The 25,930-nt window shown below is 34.2% G+C and overlaps 1 protein-coding gene across 3 annotated transcripts in view; it reads left to right on the top strand.

Moving 5' to 3' along the window:
- Positions 1 to 377: 377 nt before the first annotated feature.
- rbms1a (RNA binding motif, single stranded interacting protein 1a) overlaps positions 378 to 25,930 on the top strand; it is a 70,411-nt gene continuing 44,858 nt past the window's right edge. Inside the window, exon 1 of one of the 3 annotated variants that reach the window (XM_015358991.2) lies at positions 378 to 575. In XM_015358991.2, the coding sequence (XP_015214477.1) occupies positions 504 to 575 (72 nt within the window). In that variant the 5' untranslated portion in view covers positions 378 to 503. Of the gene's footprint in view, positions 576 to 20,564; positions 20,670 to 25,930 lie in introns of those variants that run through there. The other 2 variants (XM_006636550.3, XM_015358990.2) reach the window with 2 other exon arrangements.

Genomic DNA, 25,930 nt, shown 5'->3' with positions numbered 1-25,930 from the left:
ACTGATTGTGGTTACTCCCCCACTCGCTCATTACCACCCGCATACGTTTACAATCTCCCTCACATTTTCTTAAAAGTTAACATGTAACACTTAATACACTGTAGAGAAATGCGACATAAAACGGCTTTTGTCACAGTTGAAGAAAAAAAAAAGGTGAGTCCACGGCGATCGCCCTTGAAAATACATATGCCCTACAAGTTACCAGTTACAAGTCTCCCTTCATCCTAGATAAAAAACGCTCCGATTTATGCATTAATTGCCTGACTGATTACAGTAAGGTTGCCCAGTGTCTATCGTTCAGGACCGAGGCACGCTGACAAAGAGGCTGCTCAGCAAAGCGAAAACTCCTTCGAGACTGGAGCTCGAGTGTGCCCTCTGTGTTCCGCAGTCGGTTCTTGGGTGAGGTCTGTTCTTTGCAATCTCTCACGGAGGAAGCAGAGGAACAGTAGGAAGCACTGAAGTAACCTTCAGTTCCTGCACTGCAGGGTTACATTTCTATCTTCATGGGAAAAGTGTGGAAACAACAGATGTACCCCCAGTACACTTACTACTATCCCCAGTACCTGCAAGCCAAGGTACGTTAATTTCGTTTCAAGTGTATATGGCTATGAAATATTAAAATAATGTGCTTGCCTTTGTTCTAGAAAGCTGCTTGTGCTGTATACAGCCCGACTTTTGAAAACGTAATTCGTTTTTATTGGTACATGACACGAACTGAACCGGATAATCTCATGCCTCAAGTACTTTTATTCTGTTTAATGTTGTCAGAACCGTTGTTTTTTTTCTTTTTTTGCATAAATCCTTCTTCTAACCTAAAGGTTGTAGCGGTCATTTCCAATTAACTGTTGCAACTCATAAGAATTTGTTTCCTGCCTTAATATTTTTCGTACCGCAGAAAATGTGGGCGAAACCGGAGCTTCAGAGGAATCTGGGTTGGTTTGGATAGTTTGCAACTTCGTTTTATGCCTCTAGAAAAAAGGGAGAAACTGAGTTGAAGCATTTACACAAAACTTATGAAACGATCCGTTAATTGAAGGCGTTTGTTGTTGATTATTGTTACTTATAATACGCTATAGTTAACTATGCTGTGTAGGACGTTAAAATGTTGAAGCGAGTTAGTTTAAATTAGGTAGTGAAACCGTTTAGTGATTTTAACTGCTTGTCAATGGTAGTAGCATTACCATTTCCCAAATGTCCTTCTGGACATTTTAATACTAGAAATAGCATTGTATTATCATATTTGAATAGATAATATGTAGCTACAAGTACTCAATATATGTGAGTGGAAAGAAAATCAAACAAATTAATGTTTGCTGTTAATTTTCTGGAAGACTGTAACTGCTGCGCAATGCAGTCGTGTTGTTTTACTAACAGTCCATGTAATTTGATACTCTTTTGAGAGTTCAAGTTCAGACTGAATGGTAAAACTTTAAATCTGTAAATCGTTTGAAGAATTTACTATGGTAATCAAATAGTGTCAATAACTTAGGGTAACGTTTGATAGTATCATATTCACAGGACCTATTTAAAACATACTTCATCTACATACTGTATATCATTCCACGTGAAATAATATCTTCCTTTAACCCATTTATTGGGCACTGCAGAATACATAAGTCTATAGAGAATATACATTATATTTTTGGATGGACTATTAGGTCTTTTACAGGGATTTAACTATTACTAAAATGCTACTATTTACAATTTCCATGATTAAAAGTCTGATATTCATTTATCAGTTTAGAAGAAAAAAATAAAACAGGATCACAGTTTTAGTATGGATCTCTCTGACATTTCAATTTTTTATGTTGCACAATATGGTAACTAACTTTTTTAAGAATTTAAGAATGTGAGAAATGTTGCAAACATGAGGAGGATATTGGGTTTATCTAGGCCATTTGGTTGTTTATAGCTAATTAATTAGAAGATCCCATCCCACTATTTCCTGCGATAAGCCAGGGTATCAGCTTCAACAACACAGCTGGATAGCCATACACATTTAACTATATATTTAGTTTCCTTCATTATTGCTTCCTCTCATAGTATAGATGATGATGATATATTGTATCAACATAAACAGCTAGGCATGCCTTCTTTAAAAGCAGCTGTCTTCAAACGAGGATAAAGGTTTCTGATATTGTATCTGCCAAACTTTGTTTTTGCTCTCTGCATGAATATTCTGCATTTGTCTAAATGAAACATCATATACCATGTGTTGGCTTAGTCTTAATTTTTATCAACATTCTGTTTAATTTAATGTGATTTTTCTAAGATGTTTGTTAATCCTTCTAGTTTGGCATTGTCAGCAAACCTAACCAGTTTGCTAACTACAGCAAAATCAAGTAATGATGCTTGAATCACTGATTTAAAATGAGAAGATTTAGTACTATAGATCCTTGTACAGATCCTTGAGGTACTCCACAACATACATCACCCACATTTGAGACTTTGCCCCTCGTCTGTACTCTTTGTTTTCTATATAGCTGTGAATTGGTTAATGGTTATAAACTCTCAATTCCAGACACAGTCCGTGAATGCCTACCGACCTATAAATTGAGAGGAAGCCTTTTGAAAATCTATATGTACCACACTGTCTGTGTGTGTGGATGACTGATTGTTCTTAGAACTCAACAAGTTAGTTCAAGCTTTTCAAAATCTTGCTTTTTTAAATCTATGTTGACTATTCCCTCTGAACTAATATCCATATAGGTGATCCTCTAATTCTAATCCTAGTTCTAATTATCGTTTCCATAAACTTACATATGATTGAATCAGACATATTGGTCTGCAGTTATTTTTCTTATGTTTTGCCACCCTTGTATAGATGGGCACTACCCTAGCAGTGTTCCAGTTCTAGCAATTTTTGTTTCTGCTCACTAAACATACTTAAGGTGTTGTTCATAAAAATAGATTGTATATCAATGCTTCAGCCTTATTCATGAAAGCACCGTCAGGGTAACATAATGGTTATGTAGCCCTGGAACATTAAAAGTCATTGGAAAATTAATTACTTGCAAGTGTGGACTTCAGTATGCAAGAGTGCCCAAGTCTGACTACAGGGTAATGGTAAAGTGAGCTGTGGTAACGGGTTGTAGAATTCAAATTATAGCAATAGGACAAAGGTGCAAAGACAGCTGAAATACTCCATTCCCAAATGTATTCTAAAACAGGAGCTTAGGGAAGTGTCAGATATGCTGTATGAAGCTCCTGTAAAAAACAGAAAAAACGTTTGGCCCTTTGGATGGCAAATGGCCATCTCTACATGACTGAGAAAATATGAATGAAATAGGTATCAATATCAACACTCCATAAATGTCCTTGTTCACTGTAGAGACATACGGGAAATCATAATATTTGCTTATGGTATACACAAGTAAAGAAAGTGTGTATGATCAAGGTGCACCACTCCATTACAGTAATGCAGTGGTGCACCCTGATCCTAATTGTTTTTGTAATACAGAAGCTGAAGTGCTATTCAGTAAATCTCCTGCATTTTGTTTAAAACAAACATTGCATTTATTTAATTTCTTTTTAACTCGCATCTATAACTTTTTCTCATTGTAATTTTCTTAACACAAACCTGTAAAAAAGAAAAGGCATGGAAATTTTTTCCAAATAATCAGAATTTCACTTACACACTTCTGAATATAAAAAAATCTTACAAATGAGAGGAGGCCATTTGGCAAAAATTTGGCTGCTAGCTAATTGTTTCAAGGATCTCATCCAGCTGATTGTTGGGAGAAGCCAGGGCATCAGCTTTGACAACATGGCAGGGTAGCTGATTCCAGACTCCTACAACCCTCTGCAAAAAAAAAGCCTTGAGAATTTTCTCCAAATATTCAATATTTCATTTAGAACTTATGAAAATAAGAAACGCTGCAAACAAGAGGAGGCAAGACAGCCTATCTAGCTCGTTTGGCTGCCAGCTAATTGATTCAAGGATCTTGTCCAGTCTCTTTTTGAAGGAAGCCAGGGTATCAGCATTGACAACATGGCTGGGTAGCTTATTCCAGACTCCCACAACCCGCTGTGTAAAAAAATAAAGTGCCAGAAATTTGTCAGACCAGAAAGGGAAAATTTTAAAAAATACCATAGATTTTATTTCAGCTTCACAGAAAAGGAAAGAACAAATTAACTGCTAAGAGTTACACAAACATAAGGCTGTTCTATATAAGGGAAGGCATTCAACACTTTAAAGGAGAGACATGTAGAGGTGAATAAGGGGAACTGAGTACAGTTAACCATGCACCTTAACAATGTGGTATATGGATGCTTTGTACCCAGACCCAGGGGAAAAAAAACCAAGTAGACGAGATACAACTGGGAAATATAAACGTTTTCTGTCAGCTTCAACTAGGGAAAATAAAACTGTATTTTATGTGTCAGGAAATACAAAAATAAGCACTGGGCTTTTGAAAAACATAAAATGTGAGATGCCTTATGAAAGGTAACCATAAGTGGTATTCTAATGCTACAATTACAAAATTGATCTTCTATCAGTGATAGCAATGGAAATGCATATAGTATATTAATATTGACAATAGCCTCATCCCAGAATGGACTCACTCACAGTATTGCATTGATCCAGCAGTGTGGGAACTGCTCACTTAGGCTAGGCTTTGCACTTCTTTTCTCTGTCTCATCCTGACAAAGATGTAAAGTTGTTCTGTCTGTTGAGCTGAAGTCTTTGTCTTGTGTCATGATCAGAGACAGGGAAATGATCCTTTTGTAGTTTAAAGCTACAAGCCAGCAAAATCAACCTCACGGCTTTGATAAGTCTCCTTTCCCCTGCCAACGCCCTTAGTCTTAGTCAAGTTGATAAGTACTGTACTTATATTACTGCCAGAACTGAAATTGCATCCGGATTTTAAGTGCAAGACCTCAATGACACAACAGCACACATAAACATTAATTTAACATTGATAGAAAAATATAATGTCAGACACCAACACATCATTTAGGGAAAAATTAAATAAAGTAGCATGAATGTTTCCCATTGACAAGCCTATGTTCTTAACTGCTGGCAATTCAGTAGGTGGTATTTTCCATGTTGTAAAAGCCATTGACCATTAGCCATTTTGATTAATCACTTTTAGTTTATGCAAATTAGAAAAAAGGGTTGTTTTGACTTTTTGTCCTTTGTCACAGTAATACAACCACCTTCCCAGCAAATCCTGTTATTGAATTTGGTAAAAAGGCACAATAATAATGTCCTTTACTGCCCTTGTAAAACAGCTGGTAGGATAACCCTTATAGAAAGTATTAAATATCTGATTGTGTCAGAAAAATATAATATGTAAATGAGTCACAGCCAGTTCTCTGAATAATAACTTTATAATAACAATAGCTTTTATTTATAAAGCGCATTTCCAAACCCAAGGACACTGTACATCATGAATAAAATAAAGAAAAACAAGACATACAATAAAAGTAACTGAAGACAAAAACTTAAGAGAAGCTGAAGCTTATCCCTAAAGCTTGTGGGCAACACTTTAGATTAAGGGCAACAAATAGCATTTATAAAAACATTAAAAATTAATTGTATTAATTAAATATTATTATAGTGACCTCAATGTAATAATACCCTGATCTGCTGAAGATACATTTGTTAGTAACATAACCCTAATCCTGGCTGTATCTTGAACTACATTATTAACATTTTTATGACTGTTTATAACATCATTACTAACATGTTAATAGATTATGTATACATGGTTATTAACAAATATGGAAACTAACATGATGGCAGGAAGTGCAACAGCTGGGCTGAAGAAAATCTGAGCAGCTGTGTGTTGCTGGAACTGGGATTACTTTATGCCACAATGCTATCGGATAATGGCAGACAAGGATCACTGTGGTCACGGATAGTTGTTTTGGTTATAATGCTATTAAGGATTATTTTTTCCAAAGAACTACATTATATGACTTCAGTGGCCAGCTTAATAAAGTAAACTGAATTTATGGCAGTGCATGTGGCAGTTGTTGACGGTAAAGTCAAAGCCACTAGCGAAAATCAAGGATGAAATGAAAATTCATGACTGAAGAAGGATGGAAGAGGAGTCATGCCTCATTATGCACAGAATACATGAGCCGGTGCAAAGCTGATAAAGAAAAGAAAGGACGCTCTAAAAGGCATTGATATTTGCGACAAAAGTAAATGTTTTTCTGTCATGTCTATCACTTTGTTTTGAGTAAATGTACCATAGGTACTTGTTTAACCAGTCCTGTGCACTGTGGTGTTTTATTTGTTTCAGACAGTGAAATCACTTTTAACTAAATCAAGTAAGGATAGTTGCAGAATACATCTACATGATTATTATAGTCTTCATAAAACAGTTTTATAAAAAATTACAAATTTCCTAGATTACGTTTATGTAGTCTGGAAACAATTTCCTCCCTCACAATTTGAATATATAAGAATAAATATTGTACTGCATCATCCGTTAGAGTACCACAGAAACATATGTTTAAATGAAAAGGATGTGGTCCACTCTCCTCTTTTATATAATTAGTTTATCATATATATATATAAGCAAGATTTACAAAATGGCCGAGATATTACAATTGTTTTTTTTTCAAGTATTTTAAGATGATTAATACAGTTTGCTCAGTTATTTTGTGGATTAAATGGTTCTCATATTAATAGAATACGTTTACCACAAGAAAATACATCACTGTATTTCTATTACATTTCTCTTGCCTTGCTAAGACACTATGTGTAGATTAATGTGGTGCCTGTGCTTTATATCACATTTAGAAATAAATGCCAGCCTTTCTGTTTCATTAATCAGTATACGATTCTAGCCATTTGAACAAGTTCTACAAAAGGTATGTCTTTGTCTTTAAGCTTTTATTATACTCGTTATGCAATTTTGTATGAATGTGAATCCTTTATTTTGACAGTATGCCATGTATGAATATGAATTGCGACTATGATTTTAATATAGATCTGCTTTTTAGACTGAGCTGCTCTGCAGTGGTAATAAAAAGGAGTCTTGCAAATAATTTGATCGTATTGCCCAGTATAGTAATTATATTCATTGCAGTACAAAATCATCAGAAAAAAATAGGTCATAGCAGAACTCTTCAGCTGTTTCTTTGGGTGACATAAATGGAACTAAAAGCTGCACATCTTTGATTATTCTCAGCTACATGCAGTACCAGAGAGGGAATGCTAAATTGTGATTATTTGTAAGGTTAAGGTTGTTTTACACATCATAAAAAGGCACAGAGGTTTGAAATCCTTGACTAATCCTAGTTTAGTCAAATTGAATCTTGAAAAAAAAGTGGTTCATTTTAAGTGCATCGCCCCTGCAAGCTGACTGAATTAAATAAACCAACAAACTCGAAATGCCAGCAGTCAGGACAGGTGGCAGGGCCACTCACGTCTTTGATGAGACGAAGGAGAAAACCCACTGACACAGACAGTCCAGATTACAGAAGCGCCTCATCAGTGTTTTATCATTTACAGGTCATTTACCAGTGTAGAATTTCCAGGAAAATAAGTAAAACTCTTGCTCTTTTTAATTAAAAAACACATCCATTTTTTTGTAAGATATACTTTGGAACATGAAATTACCATTCATGCCTTGAAAACGAAAAATGATGTTGTTTCTGGGGAAGCAGTGCTACATATAGAGGATTCATTCCTCAGTGAAGATTATGCATGCAGAATATTGTTGTACTTAATAGTAGTATTACTCCATGGGTCAGGGGATATTTGGAAATGTTTGTGGTAATTTTTGTGCTATAATATAACAAAAAGATATCTCTAGGAGTAATTTTGCATTTTTATATCCGAATGATTTGCTTTATGTGCTCTTATGGAACATACATTATGCATGTGTTTAGTACTGTTTTCTTTGATTGAAAAATGTAATTGACCTGCAGCAAATGATAGGAGGAGAAAAAAGGTTCTTGCTTACACAGTACACAGTACAGTGTCAAATTACATTTAAGAGACTATCTGGAAGTTAGGCCTTGATTTTGGGATTGTTTGTCATGATTTTTAAGTGTGGTATTTTAGAACATCTTACAGTTTGTATTTTTGACTACAGGGATGCAAGGTTATGCCCGTTTAGTTGAATGGTTTGTAACTAATATTAATGTTAACACATGTGATAGAGTCTACAGGGTCTAAGAGCTAGATATTGTGTTAGATTTATCAGAACAAGAAAAGTAATTTACTATATTGAATTATTGATGTGGCATTTTGAGTAATAAAAGTCGCTGTTCCTGCCCTTTTTTGTTTATTAGCTTAATTTCGGGTGCATTTACAAAACTGGAGACTTACCATTTAGTTTACCATTTATTTTACAAGAAGAATCTGTGAACCTCATTTGACGTCTTCCTGGGAAATGTACTGTATCACCACAGACTGTATTGTTATTATAGTATTTGGCGCTTTCTGAAAGGCACACAGACCTACTGATAGTATTAATCTTTAACATTAGTGCGTTATGGTTATTTTACAAGCACTTTATAGGTTTCTTAGCCATGTTTTGTTAATTTCTCTTCAGAATATTAATCGTATTCCATTCACGACACTTTTAAACTACTTTTATATCCATGTGTATATTGCATCCTTTCACTGCTTATTTAAAAAGAATATTGCTATCTTCGCTTGCTCTTTCTGTCTCTGTATACAGATGCAAATATATATGTACTTAGGTGCAATATTATTTATAGATGTATCATCAAATGATCTTTTTACTTATTAAAAGTCTGTTGAATGGACTGTCCAATTGTATTTCATATTCGTTATTTTTACTAAAATTGGTTAAGATTGTTTATGTATTAACATTTTTTTATTACAGGAGCTTATGATGTTTCCTTTTTTTAATTCAGACTTTAATAACACATAACTTTTTCTCTAGAATAAACAAGACAGATTCGGTACCTAACGATTGTGCAGAAAGGCAGCATTATAGATACACTCTTAACTGTGTTTTACTAGCATATGCAGATCGACTGACCAACTTTAAAAGGTCTAGGTGCAGAATCCATTACATTGCATATTAAGCACCATGCATGTTTAATAAGCTTGACTGCATATAAAATCGCAGGCTCCCTTTAGGGCATTCCTTCCTATTATGTAACATTTAAGCACATGAATAATGCATTAATACTTTATAAAAGAAAATAACTGTCTCTAGTACTTTTATATCTACTACAATGTTATTCAACAAGCTTTTAGGATAGCTGAAAAAGAAAGTTCCTAACATTTAATATAGCTAATGCAGGAGCAGGTGGCTTGCTTTCCATCTAAATAATTAAAAAGGAAAAAACTGTAGTAATGGCTCATAGTTAGAATGTGGGCAGGATCCTTGCTCAGTTTTAAGCTCGTAATGTTGATAATGCCCACTAGGAGTGCATAATGCATTTTGTATTGATCAGATCAATTAAAGATCATTTTAAATTCTGTAACTGATACATCTAGAAAAAGCTCCTATTGTAATTTAACATAAAAAGCTATGTAACATTGTGATGTTTTTATAATAGCAAAATTGATCATGATGATGACAGTTAAGTGGACGACAGAAAAAGCTGATTCATGCTAATATTGGCAGTGTTACGTTTTTATTTCACAGGTTAATTATATTTCACCTGAAGACCTACTGTTTTACTTTACAAGTATTAGACTTTATAGAAGTCTTTATGTCACCTGAAGTCTTTTGTGGTTGTTTGTAAGACAAAATTTTACAGTTATATAAAGTTAAACCAAAATGACAAATTCATACTTGCAAAAACAAAATATAATGCACAAACCATATTTGTATTAATTATACAAAATACAACAAAATTTACTTGATACATTTTATAGATTAAAAAGAATGATTTGTAATATAATATTTAAATTCTAGATAGGATTTTTGGGGGTCAGCTACAATTAAGACTGTTTTTTTTTATTTGGGTGTTATCTGTGCTTTCTGACCAGTCCAACAAAATAACTGACCAGAATGTTTCCATCTTTTTCTAGATGGAAAACCGATTTTTTAACCTAGGCTCCCTGTCTATAGAGTCATGAATGAAAGGTAGTCTTTGCAGTAGACATAACAAGGAAAGAGTCATAACAAAGTGGTCTATTTCGTGATGAGACTGGGGTGGGCCTTTAAAGATTGGTCTCCCTACTGACCTTTCACGAAGGTGACTAATACAATTCCATGTTTCGGTAGACAGCCTTCATTTTTTCAAACGACAACTTGATCATTAAGGTTAAGATTCTTCAAATAACCTATTAAATGTGCTTCATGACTGTTATATTCAGCATAAAAGAAACCTTTTTAAAGAATTTAGACTGTTCAAGTTACATTATAAAAAGAAAAATATATAGTAAACTACAAGTTAAACACCTGAATAAAGATGTTCTTTTATATTTTTATTTTTTTATGTATAGTATACAAATTACTAATTTTTTCATAGCTTCAGACTGGTTCAAACACTGTTCCCAACATTGTTTTTTCATAGTTTGGATTTGCATTTCATTGCCCAGGGACAAAGGTTGCTAACTGTTAACCAGTAAACAGGGCCTTGCTGATCAGAGTTTGCCTTTCTGGCAGAGATTTCTATTGTCCAGTTATGAGAGCACGGCCTTGGTGAATTTGTATGTGATGAGAGTCTGTCGTTTGCATCTGCGATTGAACTCACAAATGGTAATGCTAATTTGCTAATTCTTGGCAACTTTATGTGAGAACATATTTGCAAATAGTTTTCTGTAATCTGTCTGTAATTTCTTTTTCTGTAACCCACATTTCTTTCAGAAGACATATTGTTCTCTGACAGAGGGATTCTTTAAGAATTTATTTTTGCTTCATATATTGCAGCATTTTGGACAAATAGCCGCAGGAATGTTCTAAACCATTGTAGAAAGCATGACATATTTTATAGACAGCTGTATATTACAGTCAAGGTAATGAGCCAAAACTCCAGATCTTGCATGGTATATTTTTCAACCATTCTTACTTTGAAAAGGGCATATTCCTTAAAAGGAGTTTATTCTTTTAAGTCAAACACATGTTGCCCATCAAACACATCTTGGGCTTTATTGTTACAGAGCACAGCATCTTGGCATAGATGCTCGGTTTAATTCTTAGTGGTAGATCATTTTGTGTATAGTTTGCATGCTCTCTCCCTGTTTATGGTGGTTTTCTATGGATCCTGTGCTTTCCTCCCACTTCCCAAAGAAATACGGTGTACTGTAGGTTTGTTTGTTTGCTGTGCAGGTTACCCTTAGCTGTTGAAAATAACATGATATGTCATCTCCTGTCACGTGTAGTGTATGAAAGAAGAAGTAGCTTACTATCAGAGTTCTTCATTACATAATCAATAATGTAATTTCCAATTAAATACAGTAATTAAGAAATATAATAAAGTCATATCTACATAATAAGTAGCATGGAACATGAAAAAAAAAGTTTTTTTGTAGATTCGAGTGACTGTTTTTTTTAACGGATTAATTTGTATTGCTGAAATCCAAAAAAGCAAAGTCCTTTTTTTCCATGTGATAAATATAGCCATTTACTTACATTACTCAAGCTTAGTAACCTAACAAACCAGATTTCATGATTACGAAGAACATGATTGATTGTACATTGCTCTATTGATTTTGTACATGTTTGTGACAGGACTTATTCTGAGCAAGGTTAGAGAAGTTAAAAGTTGACCTAGTGCCTTAAGAAAAATGTTTTTCCGTTCAAGGAGAAAATGTTTTTTTTTCTTTGAATAAAATATAAATCCATATATGGCCCATTACCAGATTGTAAAAGCTGTAAGCTCAGATGTCTTGCTTGGAGGTTATCTCCTTTGCCCCTGCTCCAAACAAGTGACCATTGCCAAATGTTCAGATATATTTTTTGTTTGGCAGTCAGCAAGATATAACTGTAAGAATGAACGCATTAACTGTTGTTAGACATTAAGTATAGGCAATAGGAACAATACCATTATGCTGATCCTGAAAAAAACCGTATACAATGTTTACAATAAAGTTTGGAAAGTTGCCTGGCAGCAGAGTGTGCACAATTAAACAGCATAGCTGTACTGCTCTTTATGTCAGCAGGGAGCTAAAAAGCTTCTATTGTACTCATATGATTCTCATTCCTGATACTTTTGACATGAACAGAATGAGAGCTCAGTCTGCAGTAATACCCTCATCATTGTTTATGCTTACTATGAAGAAGCTATTTAAAAAAGAAAGAAAAAAAAGGCATCTACAGTATGTTAAATCTGTGATGCATTTTGGATTCTTGGTAATTAATAATTGTAATTTTTACTAGGATTGTCTTATGTATTAATATTTATGTCCAGAAAAAGATGTAAACACTCAGTAATGATTGATTAAAATGATGAGGCGTGACTGAAAGCAACGAAAATAGCACATTCTGTAAGTCTAGCTTTAGTACAAGGATTAATTTAGGAAAATAGCATGTTTAAGTGAATAGCTTGCAGACACATGACTTTGCAAAAGAATTGATTCTTCTTATACTGCAAAATGCATATTCCCTCTTGTCTGTTATTCAATTAGATATCTTGTTCCAGCCTTATTAATATTAACATAGTAAAATAAACATTTGTGTATATTATTGTTTTCCTGTATGTTTGGTTGTTTTAAGTGACTGGATAGAATATTTTAATGATTTATTTTATGATTTTATTTGTGCAAATTATTTGTAGTATATGAAAAATGGCCTAAAAAAGAAACATATATTTCTAACTTCTTCATTCAAGATATACAGGATGATAGATATTTATATTTTTAAGATAGTGGAATACTGTGATTCACAGCAGTAAGTTAGGCTGGGACATCGGGGGAAAAAACGTCTCTTTCAGTGGATCATTATAAAGTAGTCCTTTAGGTACAGATCACAGTTTCTTATTTATTGTGATAAAAGGTGCACTTAGCTATTGATGCATAAAATTATTTAAAAAACAATTATTGCATATGAAAAAGTATGAACCAAAAGAACACTATAAAAGTTTGGCATGTATTCTGGATTAATATCGAATAGCCATCGACAATATCTACAAACATAGCAAATGTTTTAAGAAATATTGTAGATAATATTTTCTCTCAACTGAGAGTATTAAGAAATTCTTAATGATTAATATTGAACCAAATGTAGATTACAGCATTCAGAACAACAAGGTGCTTCAAACTTCCCACTTATGATAAGAAGAGGTTGTATTCAATTGAGAGAAAGAGGAGTGATTGAGTTAGAGTTACCTAAAAGAATTCTTCTAAGTTAGTAGACATTTCATATTCCATTATTTTGCAAATAATTTTAAAAATACCTTTGAAGTATAGTGTTTTATTGAGTTTTCATTTATATCAAATAAATTCATAGATGATGCTATATTAATGTTTTTATCAGAAGAACGTTTTGTACGTCAGTGCAACTTCAGATATGATAATCTTTCAATTTTGTGTTTTTATTTCCTTCAGAAACTATTTTCTCATTGTGTTATTCTGTTAAATGTTCAAGTTTTTTACAGAACATCATATTACATTTAAAAGTATCCATCTGCAAAAATATTTTAAATTTAAATGTCACTCAAAATCCATTTTAATACTTTCTAATATTTGCTACTCATTTTGCCAAAGAGAGACTTTAATAAAATGGTAAAAGGAGACTTTACAAGCCTTGTGGTTGATTAAATTTCCTTTCTGTCCCATACCATGTACAATTTATACAGTAGAAAATAAAAGAAAATAATATTATATATCAATATTGTGAAGAAATGATCTGCGATTGGAAACCTAATATTGGTTAAGATGAAAGTAACAGACAGTCATAGACAAACCTTATAGGTAACACCTTTTAGGCTTATGGTGTATTTTAAGAATGAGTATTCACTACAAATTATGGGATTGATATATTAAGTTATGAGCAGCAAGTATCTAAAGACACTTTTTATTCCCTTTTTTCATGTAAAATACATTATAGTTTGTGTTGTTGGTCAAAGGTAGCAATGTCATGTTAAAAAGCCTCAAGTTCAAACAGCTATCCTTGGTTGCTAACTTTGTATTTATATACACAAATAAAGCAAAAATAGTATGAATTATTAGAATTTGTACGGTTCCATGTCCTTCAGCATTGTGAAACAGTAGCGGCTAATTCATATTCTTACTCATAAAAACTCAAATGTGTTTAAGGAACTTATGATTTTGAGAAATTCATTCTTTTTTTCTGATTGTGACGATGTTTTTATGGAACAAAACAACTTTTCCTGACTGTCCAAAGTTACAGCCTCGTGCAACAGTATTTTCATTACATAATTTCAGTATATTTTCTGCATTTTTGTGATTTGACATTGTAGATTATATAAAAGTTTTCAATGACAGCAAGATGCTTTGTAAATTGCTTTTGACATTTCTTGTACTGGGTTTTAAATTCTGCATCTGTATACAATCAGACGCTATACACAAAACAAAATAGACCTTCCTTTGTAGGAGAAACTACACAACACAATAATCCCACTCTAAAACATACTGAAATTGCAACAACATCAAACAATTTCTAAAAGAGCACAATGTGAAAACTATGGAAAACAAGCATTGAAAGGTACAAATGTGTTATACAAGGTACAAATGATTTATACTGCTAAAATATAATTAGGAATCAATAAAACCTTGTACACAATTATCGTATATATATAAAATATAGCATTATAGCAAAAAATATCAATTTAACTCACTCAAAATATAGTTTACAGTTAATATGATTATTTGTAGATCTCAACCAAATATATATGTCCAACATGAAACCTTTTAAAAATTAATTTACTCATTTGTTTTTTTAGTAGCAAAAGGGGCCATTCTAAAAAGGAAATTTTTCATGCATGAGAAAACAGAAATTACTGGCAAAAATTTCAGTTCTGTAACAGCTTTTTCTTAAAGAGGCTGCTCTAAATTATAGTATCGTATAATACCTCATTGAATACAAACTAATTTTGTTATAAATGAGTCAATACAAGCTTGTTTTTAAATACTGGTATCAAGTAGCAAAATAGTCTGCTATGTGGTGTTTTGTTGCCGTGACCTGTTGGCGGGATCTATGGTATGTAATCCCTTTTGATTGTGTCTCATTCTTTCTTGGAATTTGCTGTTCAAGTGCAGGACATTTCAACACACTTAATTGCAAGTAATCAGGTTTCCGCATTTGTGCCCTAAACCATGCAATAAAGATGTCAGGTGTTGATGCATCTGTTGGCCAGGCTACAGTTAAGTATTACAGATGTTTTCACTTGGATTTGAAACCACACATTCTTTACAATGAGGGGACACCATTAGGAAAACTGCCGTTCCATATATTCATTTGTGAACACACAGAGAGGTTCACTAACTGTACACTGTGTTGGACATTAAGTTGAATCGATGTTGTCCTATAAATAAACAAACAGAAAGTTCCAAACTTACCATTCTTATTAGAAAGACCACTTTATTTGTCAGTTCCAGTAAAGTATTAATAAAGTCAGCCGCTGGGTATGGAAGAACTTTCTATTTTTAACAAAATAGCTATCTTATAAGCCACGGATCAGTCAGCTGCTTGGATCATTACATCTCTAAGTGAGGACGCCGGGGAAGCTAATGGTAGGTATTTTATATTGTTGCATGACTTCACAGAAGCAGTGGGCCAATTTGTAAATCTATGGTTTTTCTCCTGCACATTTAGACTTGGTTTCTTTCCCCTTATTTGTGCAGGCGGGTTTTCTTTTCTGAACACCCAAAGTACAATAAAGACTAGGTTGCAAGATAGATTTCATGCCATTTTGTGCATCCATTTTTTCTCATTGTTTTCTCACTGTTGTTTTACAATAGCCATTACTTCCTTAAGTGTCAGATGAAGCAGGTTTTTTGTTAATACCACTGAGGCTTTTAATTTGACAGTGAGCATGAATGTGTTTTGCACACATTTGGCCATGCAGGTAAGCCAAATAATGAGCCACACTTGATTGGTGAAGTGACAGATTTGTAAAAATAAAATTAAACCTTAGGTTGAACAACAGTAACACATAAAATTAAATGATGTTCTGTTGTAATTTTGGTGTTTGATTTCTTAGGCTTTGATAGCTTTTATAGCTTTTTACAATTACAAGTATTTTTCTTTCAGAGGAAATTTGAAAGAGAACACACCTGCTGCATATTTAAGTAGCAAAGTAGCAGAGGGTATTTCTGTTTTTTGTGTCCAGCGCTCTGTTGAAACAGTCTCACTCTGGACTTCATAAAATTGAATTGGACACTTACTGTTTGACCATAGCTCTGGCAGAGTGAATTATTTATTGTTTCTATGGGGAGAAAAGGATCAAGACTACTTTATTTTGTTAGGTCCACCTAAGGTCCACCTACACTACTCCTCTTTCAAAAGAGCGTGTTGCATTATGTGCAGGTACAAAGGCAGATGATGAATCTTAATTTTTAACTTAATCAGAAATACAGGAAAATACTGCTTCCTGTCTCTTAACAAGTGCTCTGATGAAGGAGTGTAATCATTATATAATATCTTCACAATTAATTATAGGACAGTAGAGGTATAAATTGACAAATAATCACTGTCTAATAAATTAAATAAAAAAAAATTGACAATGTTATTTGATTGAAAGGTAAAATGTAAAAAATTACTGATTACTAATTAGTACTATTAGTACTATTATTTTTAATGTGTCCCATCTGTGATTCTTAACTCTGAAAAAGAAATTGTATTATGATAAATGTCCTTTAAATGACATACTAAATGAGCACCCTTACAAAAACAAACAAAAGGTGAAAACATAATAATGCTGTCCTGCATTTCCATCCTTGTGTGCAATGTTATGTAAGGGCATAGAAAGTGATAGTCATTCCAGCCACCAGCTTTATTACCTTGAAACTGTGGATCGAGGAAACAATCTCTACGTTCACCACCCTCATTTCTGCCACGACACATACACAACAACCTAGAAATAAAATCAGAAATAAAAAGCTTGCATTTTTTCTCTTGGAAACCAGTATGGTGTCATAGGTCATAATTAGTTCATGACAGCTATAGTAACACAGTTGCTTCAGCAGATTGTAGGTGGTTGTGATCAATCCCTTCACCTTTATTGATTACTGGTTGGATGCCAGAATGTAGTTTGAAAATCAACCTTCTTGTGCAAAAGGCTCATCTTCCTGTCAGCCAGAGGAATATTGGGTCACTGTGTCATGCCAGTGAAAAACAGTCTGTATGCAAGCCGAAAAAAAAAAGACAAAAAAGGTCAGCACAATACCTTCTGCAAACACAGGAAAATATGGATGAGCTGGTCAACAACAACTATCACATAAACGGTATTTCCTTTAGCGGCAGTTACATTTCCCAAATTCTTTTGTTTTTGATTTTGGCTTTCTGAAACCACAATGGTTTCATAGTAAGAATGTGTACATGTTTCTCAGGAGACAGCGGGGAACATCTTTACAGTATGGCCAACTGTGGACCATAAGCCTGTAAGGTTTCCTGGAGTTTATTACTCTGGAGAGGTCACACCTGACTGCAAGCGTGTACTGGACATTGCAGATTAAATCACCAGCTGGTTTGTGTGATTCATATGCTCCATACAAAGTTTCATGAACTGTCTATGGTGTTGTCTTTCTGTTTTATGTGACCATCTTTTCTTAGTCAGGTATCACAATGTGTTTTGTGAGAAAAATGAGCATCACATATTTGGATTCCTTAGGATGAAGACTAACCGATGTGTTAGAAAAAAGGACATTCAATAAAAGAATAATTCAATTCAATAATTTTTGAGGCTCTCTCCACAGGGTTTTGTGATAAAAACAATAAGATGAGTAGGATACACCTCTTTGCTTCATAATTCGCATATATTCTCAATGTTTCAGCGCACAAAAGCCATACTCAGAACACATCCATGTAGCTCAACAGAGATCTTATTAAAACATTTTAGATCTAGTTAGTCATGAACATATGGTTTGAAAAGAAGTCTTCATGTGTTGAATAACTTACAGAGTTATTCAAATTGTGTGAATTGTTTCAATTCTTACAAAATAATCTTTACAACGTGTGTGAGTGTAGAAAGGATAGCAGTTAAAATGAATACCTCACTGCATGCTTTTTACTGCCTGGTTTACTACCCTTAGAAAGATGTTTTGACTGCAAAGGTATCTGCCAAATGCTCTACACCATAGAATGATCTGTAGTTTATTTTAACAAAGAATAATACATTATGTTATCATCAGATCAAGTCTTTTGGCACATTAAATAAATAACCAAGCAATGATATGATAGAAACAAATTTCAGAAGTGGCTTAATGCAGAAGTCATGCAACCCTACTGTAAACCTTTCTATAATCTCCCTGGCAGAAATGAATGCATTTAACTTTTATTTAACATTTTCCATTTAACCAGAGAGATTTTTTCGAGTTCTTGGTATTCTGCTGACATTTCAGAATTTTCTGTATAAATTCAAGTTGTCCTCAGATTACATGTATGCCTTCCCTGAAACCTACCAATTAAAATGTTTGTTTTTCCATGTATTTGTACTATGGAAAACCAGTGCTACCTTTGAGATTAATTACTTTATGGTCTGTATGATGATGCTTTAAACATTATGGCCACTAAAATAACTCATGTTATTGTTGTATGGCTACTGTATAACCATAGTGTTATGTAATGTGTTGCCAGTATAGTCCCTTTCTTTCTTCTAACAGTGAAAAAGCAACACACACCCTGGTTATGTGTTCATTGTTCTGGTTCATTGTTCTTGCACCTCTGTTTTTCACTAAATTGCAATCCTTTTGAACACACATGTAATCCTCCCAGTTTTAACTTAGCTATTTCTACATTTTTCTGTGTGCTAAATCTTAACAGTAGGTGTAAATCCAGACAGAATATTTAGTGTAAATCGACATATGTAAAAGCTACAGACTGCAGCTTCCTTGCAGTGTAATTCAAATGGGTGTTTTTAAAGAGTTATGTAGACAAAAAAAACATATATGAGCAAACCTCACCCTCATTATGCAGTGTAATAAAACAAAGTGGTTTGATAATGCTAATATAGACTTTCAGGTAAATACAGAAATAAAAGTAAAAAAAAATATCAGGCCTACCAAAGCCATATACAAAAAGTAAAGTGCTAAAATTCTGTGTAATAATTCCTTTATTAGGCTATTATTCACAGTAGTACTGCAGTCTTTCTATATTGATTAATGTGACCTATGTTTAGGAAAGAATAATATGCCACTTATAATGATGCAGCAGTAGTGCTAAAATGACCTTGAAATTGTTAAAGAATGCAAGTACTGTATGCTATTATTAATGCATATTTGATAAGGTATATTATAAAGGATAATGGCCAAATATTATAATTAGCTATAGGTGTGTAGTATGAGTAGTTCATTAAGTATGTGGGTGTGACTGTGGTTAAAAGACTGACAGCTTTATTTAAAGGACAAGAACTTGTCTGGAAAGCAAAGAGCTGGTTCTCTCACCAATTCAAGCCAATTTTACAGTCATCCTTTTAGCTTCCCCTTGAATGGAGTGCAGTTTGACACATCCTGAACATTGTTATAATATGACACTCCAGTGCTTGCAGTATGTTTATTGCTCTGCAGTAACGTCACATTGAGAGAATGTCTTCTTATATTGCCTATAAAGAGTTTATTTAAAAACAGAGATGTGAAAGAATCAGGGGTGGGTAATGAGAAGGCAATATTATTAAATGCAAATATGTAATGATCTTAGTAGTGTCGTTTGTCAGCAAGAAAATTAACTGTCAAGGGCTACTTTTTGTTGAATAAAGATAAAATACTTAAACGTTTAAATTTTCTATTCATACATGGTTTAATCATGTTTGATTATGACAAATTTGAGAACAGCGTGTTCCAGGTAAGAAAAGTCTGTAATGGATTGTTGACTTTTTTTAGGAAGTGACAAATGGACTAACAGGCATGTGACTGATTTATAGCTGAAAAAGAATTGCAGGATATTTGACTAGCAGGAGAGCCCCAGGGAACAGCGGTCTGAGTTTGATATTTAATTTAAGTTGTTAATTTAGATATTATTATGGAATGAAGAAAAAGTCTCAAAATATCCCTTCTTCTCAACTTTCCCCTCCTCTGTATCTTGATCGTTGGATAGGAGCCCTCTTTAAAACAGTTTTCTGTTTGAGCTGGCCCCAGAGGTATAATCACATGTGTATATTGCTTTTACTTGTGCTTGTTGACCCTTCTTCTGTTTAAATAAACAACAAATTGTGATGAAAAATGGACATAAAATAAAATGATCATTTCCTTTCTTTGAGTTATCTGTTGTACTTTTGTACTGTGATCCACAGAGTTTGGAGAGCCTCAGGGTTTTTACTGTTATTGCCTTCACAGTGTGTCGAGGCCAAGCCCAGCCCCCACCACAGACTTCTAAATATTTTTGTGCTTTACTCTCCTTTCCTACCAGAAGGGTGTCTCCTGTACTCCTGTTAGCAATCGGCCCATGATCCACATGCATGCACAGCATTAAGTTATGTGTCTACCCCACCCCCCTCTAATGGGCTGACTTGCGGATTTGCTGTTTGTAGCTTGGCTTCCTGTATAACACAGTCTTGCTGGCGTTGCTTGACTGTGACACCCAAGAGCTGTAACGATGCTACTGTCTTTGTCGCAGATGGGCTTCGGCCCTCGTTCTCACCCCATTCAACCAACCAAAAAGGTAAATACCAGGCTCTTTACATGCCTTCTGCTGATTGCAGGTCTGCAGTGTTATTCAATTTTCCCTTTCATTCTCCTCTGTCTGGAAGTGGCTCTGTGGCAGGGGTTAGTGTTGACAGCTCTAACTAAGGAAATGACTGAGAAGGAAGTTGCTGGGTGAAAGATTTGAGCCCTGAAAGGATGTCTTGTCAAGTATTGAGTTAAGGAACGTTACGATAGCATTATAGTTACTATATCGGTTCCTCCATTCTGACTAGGAAATTCAAGAAACACGCACAACTTTGTGCTTTAATACTTAAAAAGATTAAGTGCTATAACTGCAATTGAGAAATATATTTTCTAGCTGATAATTATCTATTTAAAAAGGCACATGTAGGTGAACTATTCAGCTGTGTTCTAATTTTGCTCTAATTCCTACTAGTGTTGTTTTAAGCCTTGTATGAAGGCATCTAGAATTATTTTTAACACCTCGATTAATATTTATGTAACGACTTTGTTGAGGATGGCTTAGCTCTAAGGTTTTAGCCAGGTTTGCTTGAAGTGAAAATGAAAGGGATATGGTGGAGGGCAGGGGTGGGGTTTTGCTGATCATTTGTTTGCTCTGCCGATTCAGCAGAGACAGCTGTGTTGTGTCAAAACACCCTTCACATGAATAGATTAATAGTGATGTCCTCAAACTTCAAAGTTCTAAAGATCTCACCCACAGCTTTGCTTTTGAGCAACTTTGCTGATGACCTAATAATTAACAGTTATTCTCTAAACCATATATGTGTTATTTTAGGATTACTTGTACCTGTTTGGGAAAACTAAGAGTTCATATTGTAGTGAGATTTAAACATTATAAAAATGTGGACTTAAGAAGTAGGCCTTTCATGTGAACACAGCTCTATGACTTGTGTTATAAATGGTTATTTGTTTGTTAAATGTGGATGTATTTAACAACAGTATTTAATCCACACATAACTAATAACAGTAGGATAAAATATGTACTGTAGAATTTGTGAATCCCTATCAGCAAATATCTTTAACAGGAGGAAGGAACAGGATGTTGTGTATTTGAGCAAACTATTTGAAATAGGCTATAACATTCCACATGGTTTCTAGTCCTTTTTAAGCAATGACCTACAGCCATGGTACATCTGCATTATTTCTGTTTTCTTTTGTTGGCCTTCTGCTACTATATACTGGCCTAGCAAATGACCATTCTCATTTTACTTTTGACCTTCGGTTTGCCTCATGGGACTCAAAAGCAATATTTTCTCTCTCTGAGAGTCACCCATCAAAACTGAATTTATAGAAATTGTACAAATTCTAGTTGCAAAAAAGGTGAAAAGGTTAATTTCTGTACCAATCAATTGTTAGTATTTAAGTACTTAAAATATTATTTTACTTTGATAGTTAACAAAATTACAATGTCACACTTAAGTAAAACCTATTTACCCTTCCCTAGTACTGGATATATTAAGTGCATGTGTTGAAGATGTCTTAAAGAAAATTAGGAAGTTTAAATGAACTATTTTCACATTTGTCAAAATGTGCAAAAGTGTACTGTACATGCAATATTCACAAAGGTGTTTCCTGCTTTTCTGCTGATGTGCTCTTTTTGACAGAATTTCACAAATATATCGTGTTTATATTAGGCAAAAGAATAGATGTATCAATCTTATTAGCAATTATTTAAAATGACACAGCTTTTCACAATAGAGTAGGTAGTGGTTAAACACCGACAATACAGTATATTCCCTGTTTAATTTTACTTCATGATCTAGGTTGAGGTATGTCTTAGAATGAACCACATTTGGTCTAGAAAAAAATTACTGAGAACACAAAATAAGGCTGTTAGTCTGTATTCCGGTATAATGTCTTGTAATGTGCCTCCTTTAAACAAGCTGTGATGCTACTGACAGTAGATCAGCATGGAATCAGGTTACCCTCTCTGCTGGAAGGAAACTGAATGTCCAATCACCGAGGAAAGTGGCAGGCAGAGCTTTGGGATTTGATCTCACAATCTTCTAATGTGCCTACTGCTGAAGAATGGTGGTGTTCTAGAAATGTCTCACTTTTTCTTTATTGCAGTTGATTCAGTATTGCCTTGCAGAAGTCATCCTCACATTGCTGCTGGCTCCCATTTCTGTTTGCATAAACATGCGAGACCACAGGAGGCATAGTCTTCAGCAGCCATAAGGCATTTTAATTCATCTTATTTTCAAAACCTGATGTGGTATATTTAGGTGGCATCCTCTTATTTCCCAGTTATCAATAATATATTTTTAGTTTTAAATAATTGAATTCATGCACTTTAAAAACTGTTTTGGAACGTGTGCATTTGAAGGGGATTTTCTACGAATCAGCTTTCCTTCTAATTTTGTTTTGTTCTGTGCTGCAGCCATGTCTGTGGTGTTGTTTTGTACATACAGTAACACATTGTTAACAGAACTGTGATTTATTTCCATATTTGAAAGCAAACCACATTTCTCAGTGGTCTGAACTCTTTCAGTCCATGTCAGCAGGTCACATAAAGAACTCTGCTCTCTATGAAAGTTTCAGTTCAATTTATTCTCTTTTTCTCAATTTATAGAAGCTTAACATGTACATAATAGAATTGTTATTAAGATTTTTTTCATAATCACATCATTTGATTATTATCATTTGATCACATCAATATAACTTTATTGGCAGTATAAAATCCATGCTCAGTGATTCATTCTTTTATATTGCTCACATCTAACATCTTGACAAAGAATTTACAGAAAGTCTGAATTGTGATATGAATAGGTCCTTTCTGTTTTGTTGGTTCACAGAATAAAATATGTTTCTCATAGCTACATAAATTTGGTAAGGGCTAGAAACGAAACACTCATTTATAATCCAGTTAGCTAACATTCAATTAATTTCTTTCTTTCCTGTCAAAAATGATTTATATGATATAAGTGCTGTAGTGTACAGCCCCGAGGCTTGCTGGTAGCAATACATTTAATTGCTGCTAGAAAAGGAGGACATCTTTGCAGGTATAAATGGAAGCTCATATGAGGAAGGCTATAGGTAATATGAAAAGAGCTATGTTTCTATACTCCTTTTTTGGGTATTTTCTTTAGACCCAGTTAGCTACTAAAGACTGGCCAGGGAATTTCTTGATTTTGTAAATGATTGTTTTTGAGCTTTCAATGATATTTTGTTTATTTTAGGAAATGGAAAATAGCTTCGGACAGCGGCCTATTTCAAATGACAGTTTTACAACTCCACACTACAAAGCTCAGTTGAAGCAGTTTGCAGCAATTAATGGTGTTAACAGTTTTGCATAAATACTAGATATTCTAAATATAAGTTTCATCTGCGTTTCTCTTTGCAGGACTGCTGCTTAGACAGGAAACATTATATTGCATGGAAAACCTTAAGAGTATATTTCAAGCAAGAATCAGAACATGAGTATAAACTGGGAAATTCTTATTCTCAACTAATATATTAACCTCATTTTAGATATCAAATGTTCAATCCAATGTACAAAAACAATGGGTTGAGTATGAATCTAGTCACTGTGACTGTCAAATATTGCTAAAAAACAATGTTATTTTGTTCCATTGTCACTTCAAAGTGTTCACATTTAATGGTCAATGTAACTATTTAGTACCACACTTAAAAATGTTTTAAATGCAGACATTAGAAAAGTTATATCTTGAGAAGACTACTTTAGTTAATTCCCAGAGGCATCGATTGGCCCCATATTAATCATACTTGATCAGAGTGCCTTGAACCATTATTACTTGCCTTTAAATTGCCGTGTATTTGAAATCAATGAAACTCCCTACTAATTTCTTATAAGGCTGATAGTTTTTAAAACATTTGGAGCATGTTTTAAAAGTGAGTGCTAGAAACACACAATGTTTGGCCCATATCTTATTTCCCAAATGTGTTAAAAGTTCTTACAGAAATCTGCCCAGGCTTTGAAGCAGACAGGTGTTTTCCTTTAGTTGCTGAAACGGCTGTGTTGGATTTACTGACAGGTTAGTGGGTTATCATCTTTAGAATTAAACTTCAATCAGCCTGTGCCATTTGCAGCTTCTGTTCTTAGTGTTTGCGATGATGGGAATCAGAGCTGTGTGGAGGTATGAGCTGATCACGATGTGAATGTAGACTACTAAGTGATAAGAATCAACAGAGTGGTCATGACCTTAGACAATGTGTTGGGAATGAAGGCTTCCACTAGCAGACTTTAAAGGGCCCTCAGAACTGTTAAGGGGATGAGAAAGTGGATTTTTTTTCTTTCTGATAAAGAAATTAAATGTTTAAGTTCAATGCTAAAGGGAAGGTGATGATGATTACAAATGAACTATATGTGCTTTATTACTCTAGGTGGTATTAATGAATTGCGGGTGTATTACTGGAATTCTTTTTGTATTTACGTGTTTAATTATCCAGATAAATTGAAAATGCTGATTAATATAGTGGAACTTTATCTCTGTTGGTAGATTACCCTTTAAAGCAGCTGGCATTTTCTTCTTGGTAAGAGGTCTATGGTATATTCCTTATGCTGTATTTGTCTGAACTCCCATTACTGCAAGTGGTGCAGTACAGTACTTTAATCTAAAGCCAGAGATTAGTTATTACATCTATTTGCATAGAACAGCATCCTTTGGCACATTCTAGGGTTTTTGATTATAATATAAAGGTACAAATGTCTAATTTTCTGGAGAAGTCACTAAGAGAATTACATTGTAGCCTGGAGAGCTTAACTGGTTTGCTCAATATGAACTCATTCAAACTTATTAAGAATTATTATATATATATAATTTTAGATTATTAATACAACCAAGAGCAGGTAGCACTTCTTTAACCCAAGAATTGTTACAGAATGGAGCTAGTCAGTCATCCAGTCATTGAAGCTGATAGCTTCTTGCTTCACTTAGCAACTAAATACTAGGTGGGCTAGATTGGCTAAATGACTTGCTCTCAATTGTAACTCTATCCATCTGTTCACTTTCTAACCACTTTATTCAATACAGAGTTGTGGGGGAGCCAGGGCCTGTCCCAGCAACCAATGGGCGCAAGGCCCTGGATGGGACGCCAGTCCATTACCAGGGCCAATTTTCTAGGAAGCCAATTATATTACCCCTATGTGTTTGGACAGTGGGTGGGGACCGGAGCACCTGAAGGAAACGCACATACACAAAGGGAAAACATACACACAGATAGCACCCTAAGAACTGAACCCCAGCGCTGCAAGGCGTCAATGCTAACAACTGCCCCACCGTGCTGACCGCTTGT

Source organism: Lepisosteus oculatus, chromosome 12 (assembly GCF_040954835.1).
Source record: "Lepisosteus oculatus isolate fLepOcu1 chromosome 12, fLepOcu1.hap2, whole genome shotgun sequence".
NCBI classification, from domain to species: domain Eukaryota; kingdom Metazoa; phylum Chordata; class Actinopteri; order Semionotiformes; family Lepisosteidae; genus Lepisosteus; species Lepisosteus oculatus.
This window is presented reverse-complemented; position numbering and strand designations above follow the sequence as displayed.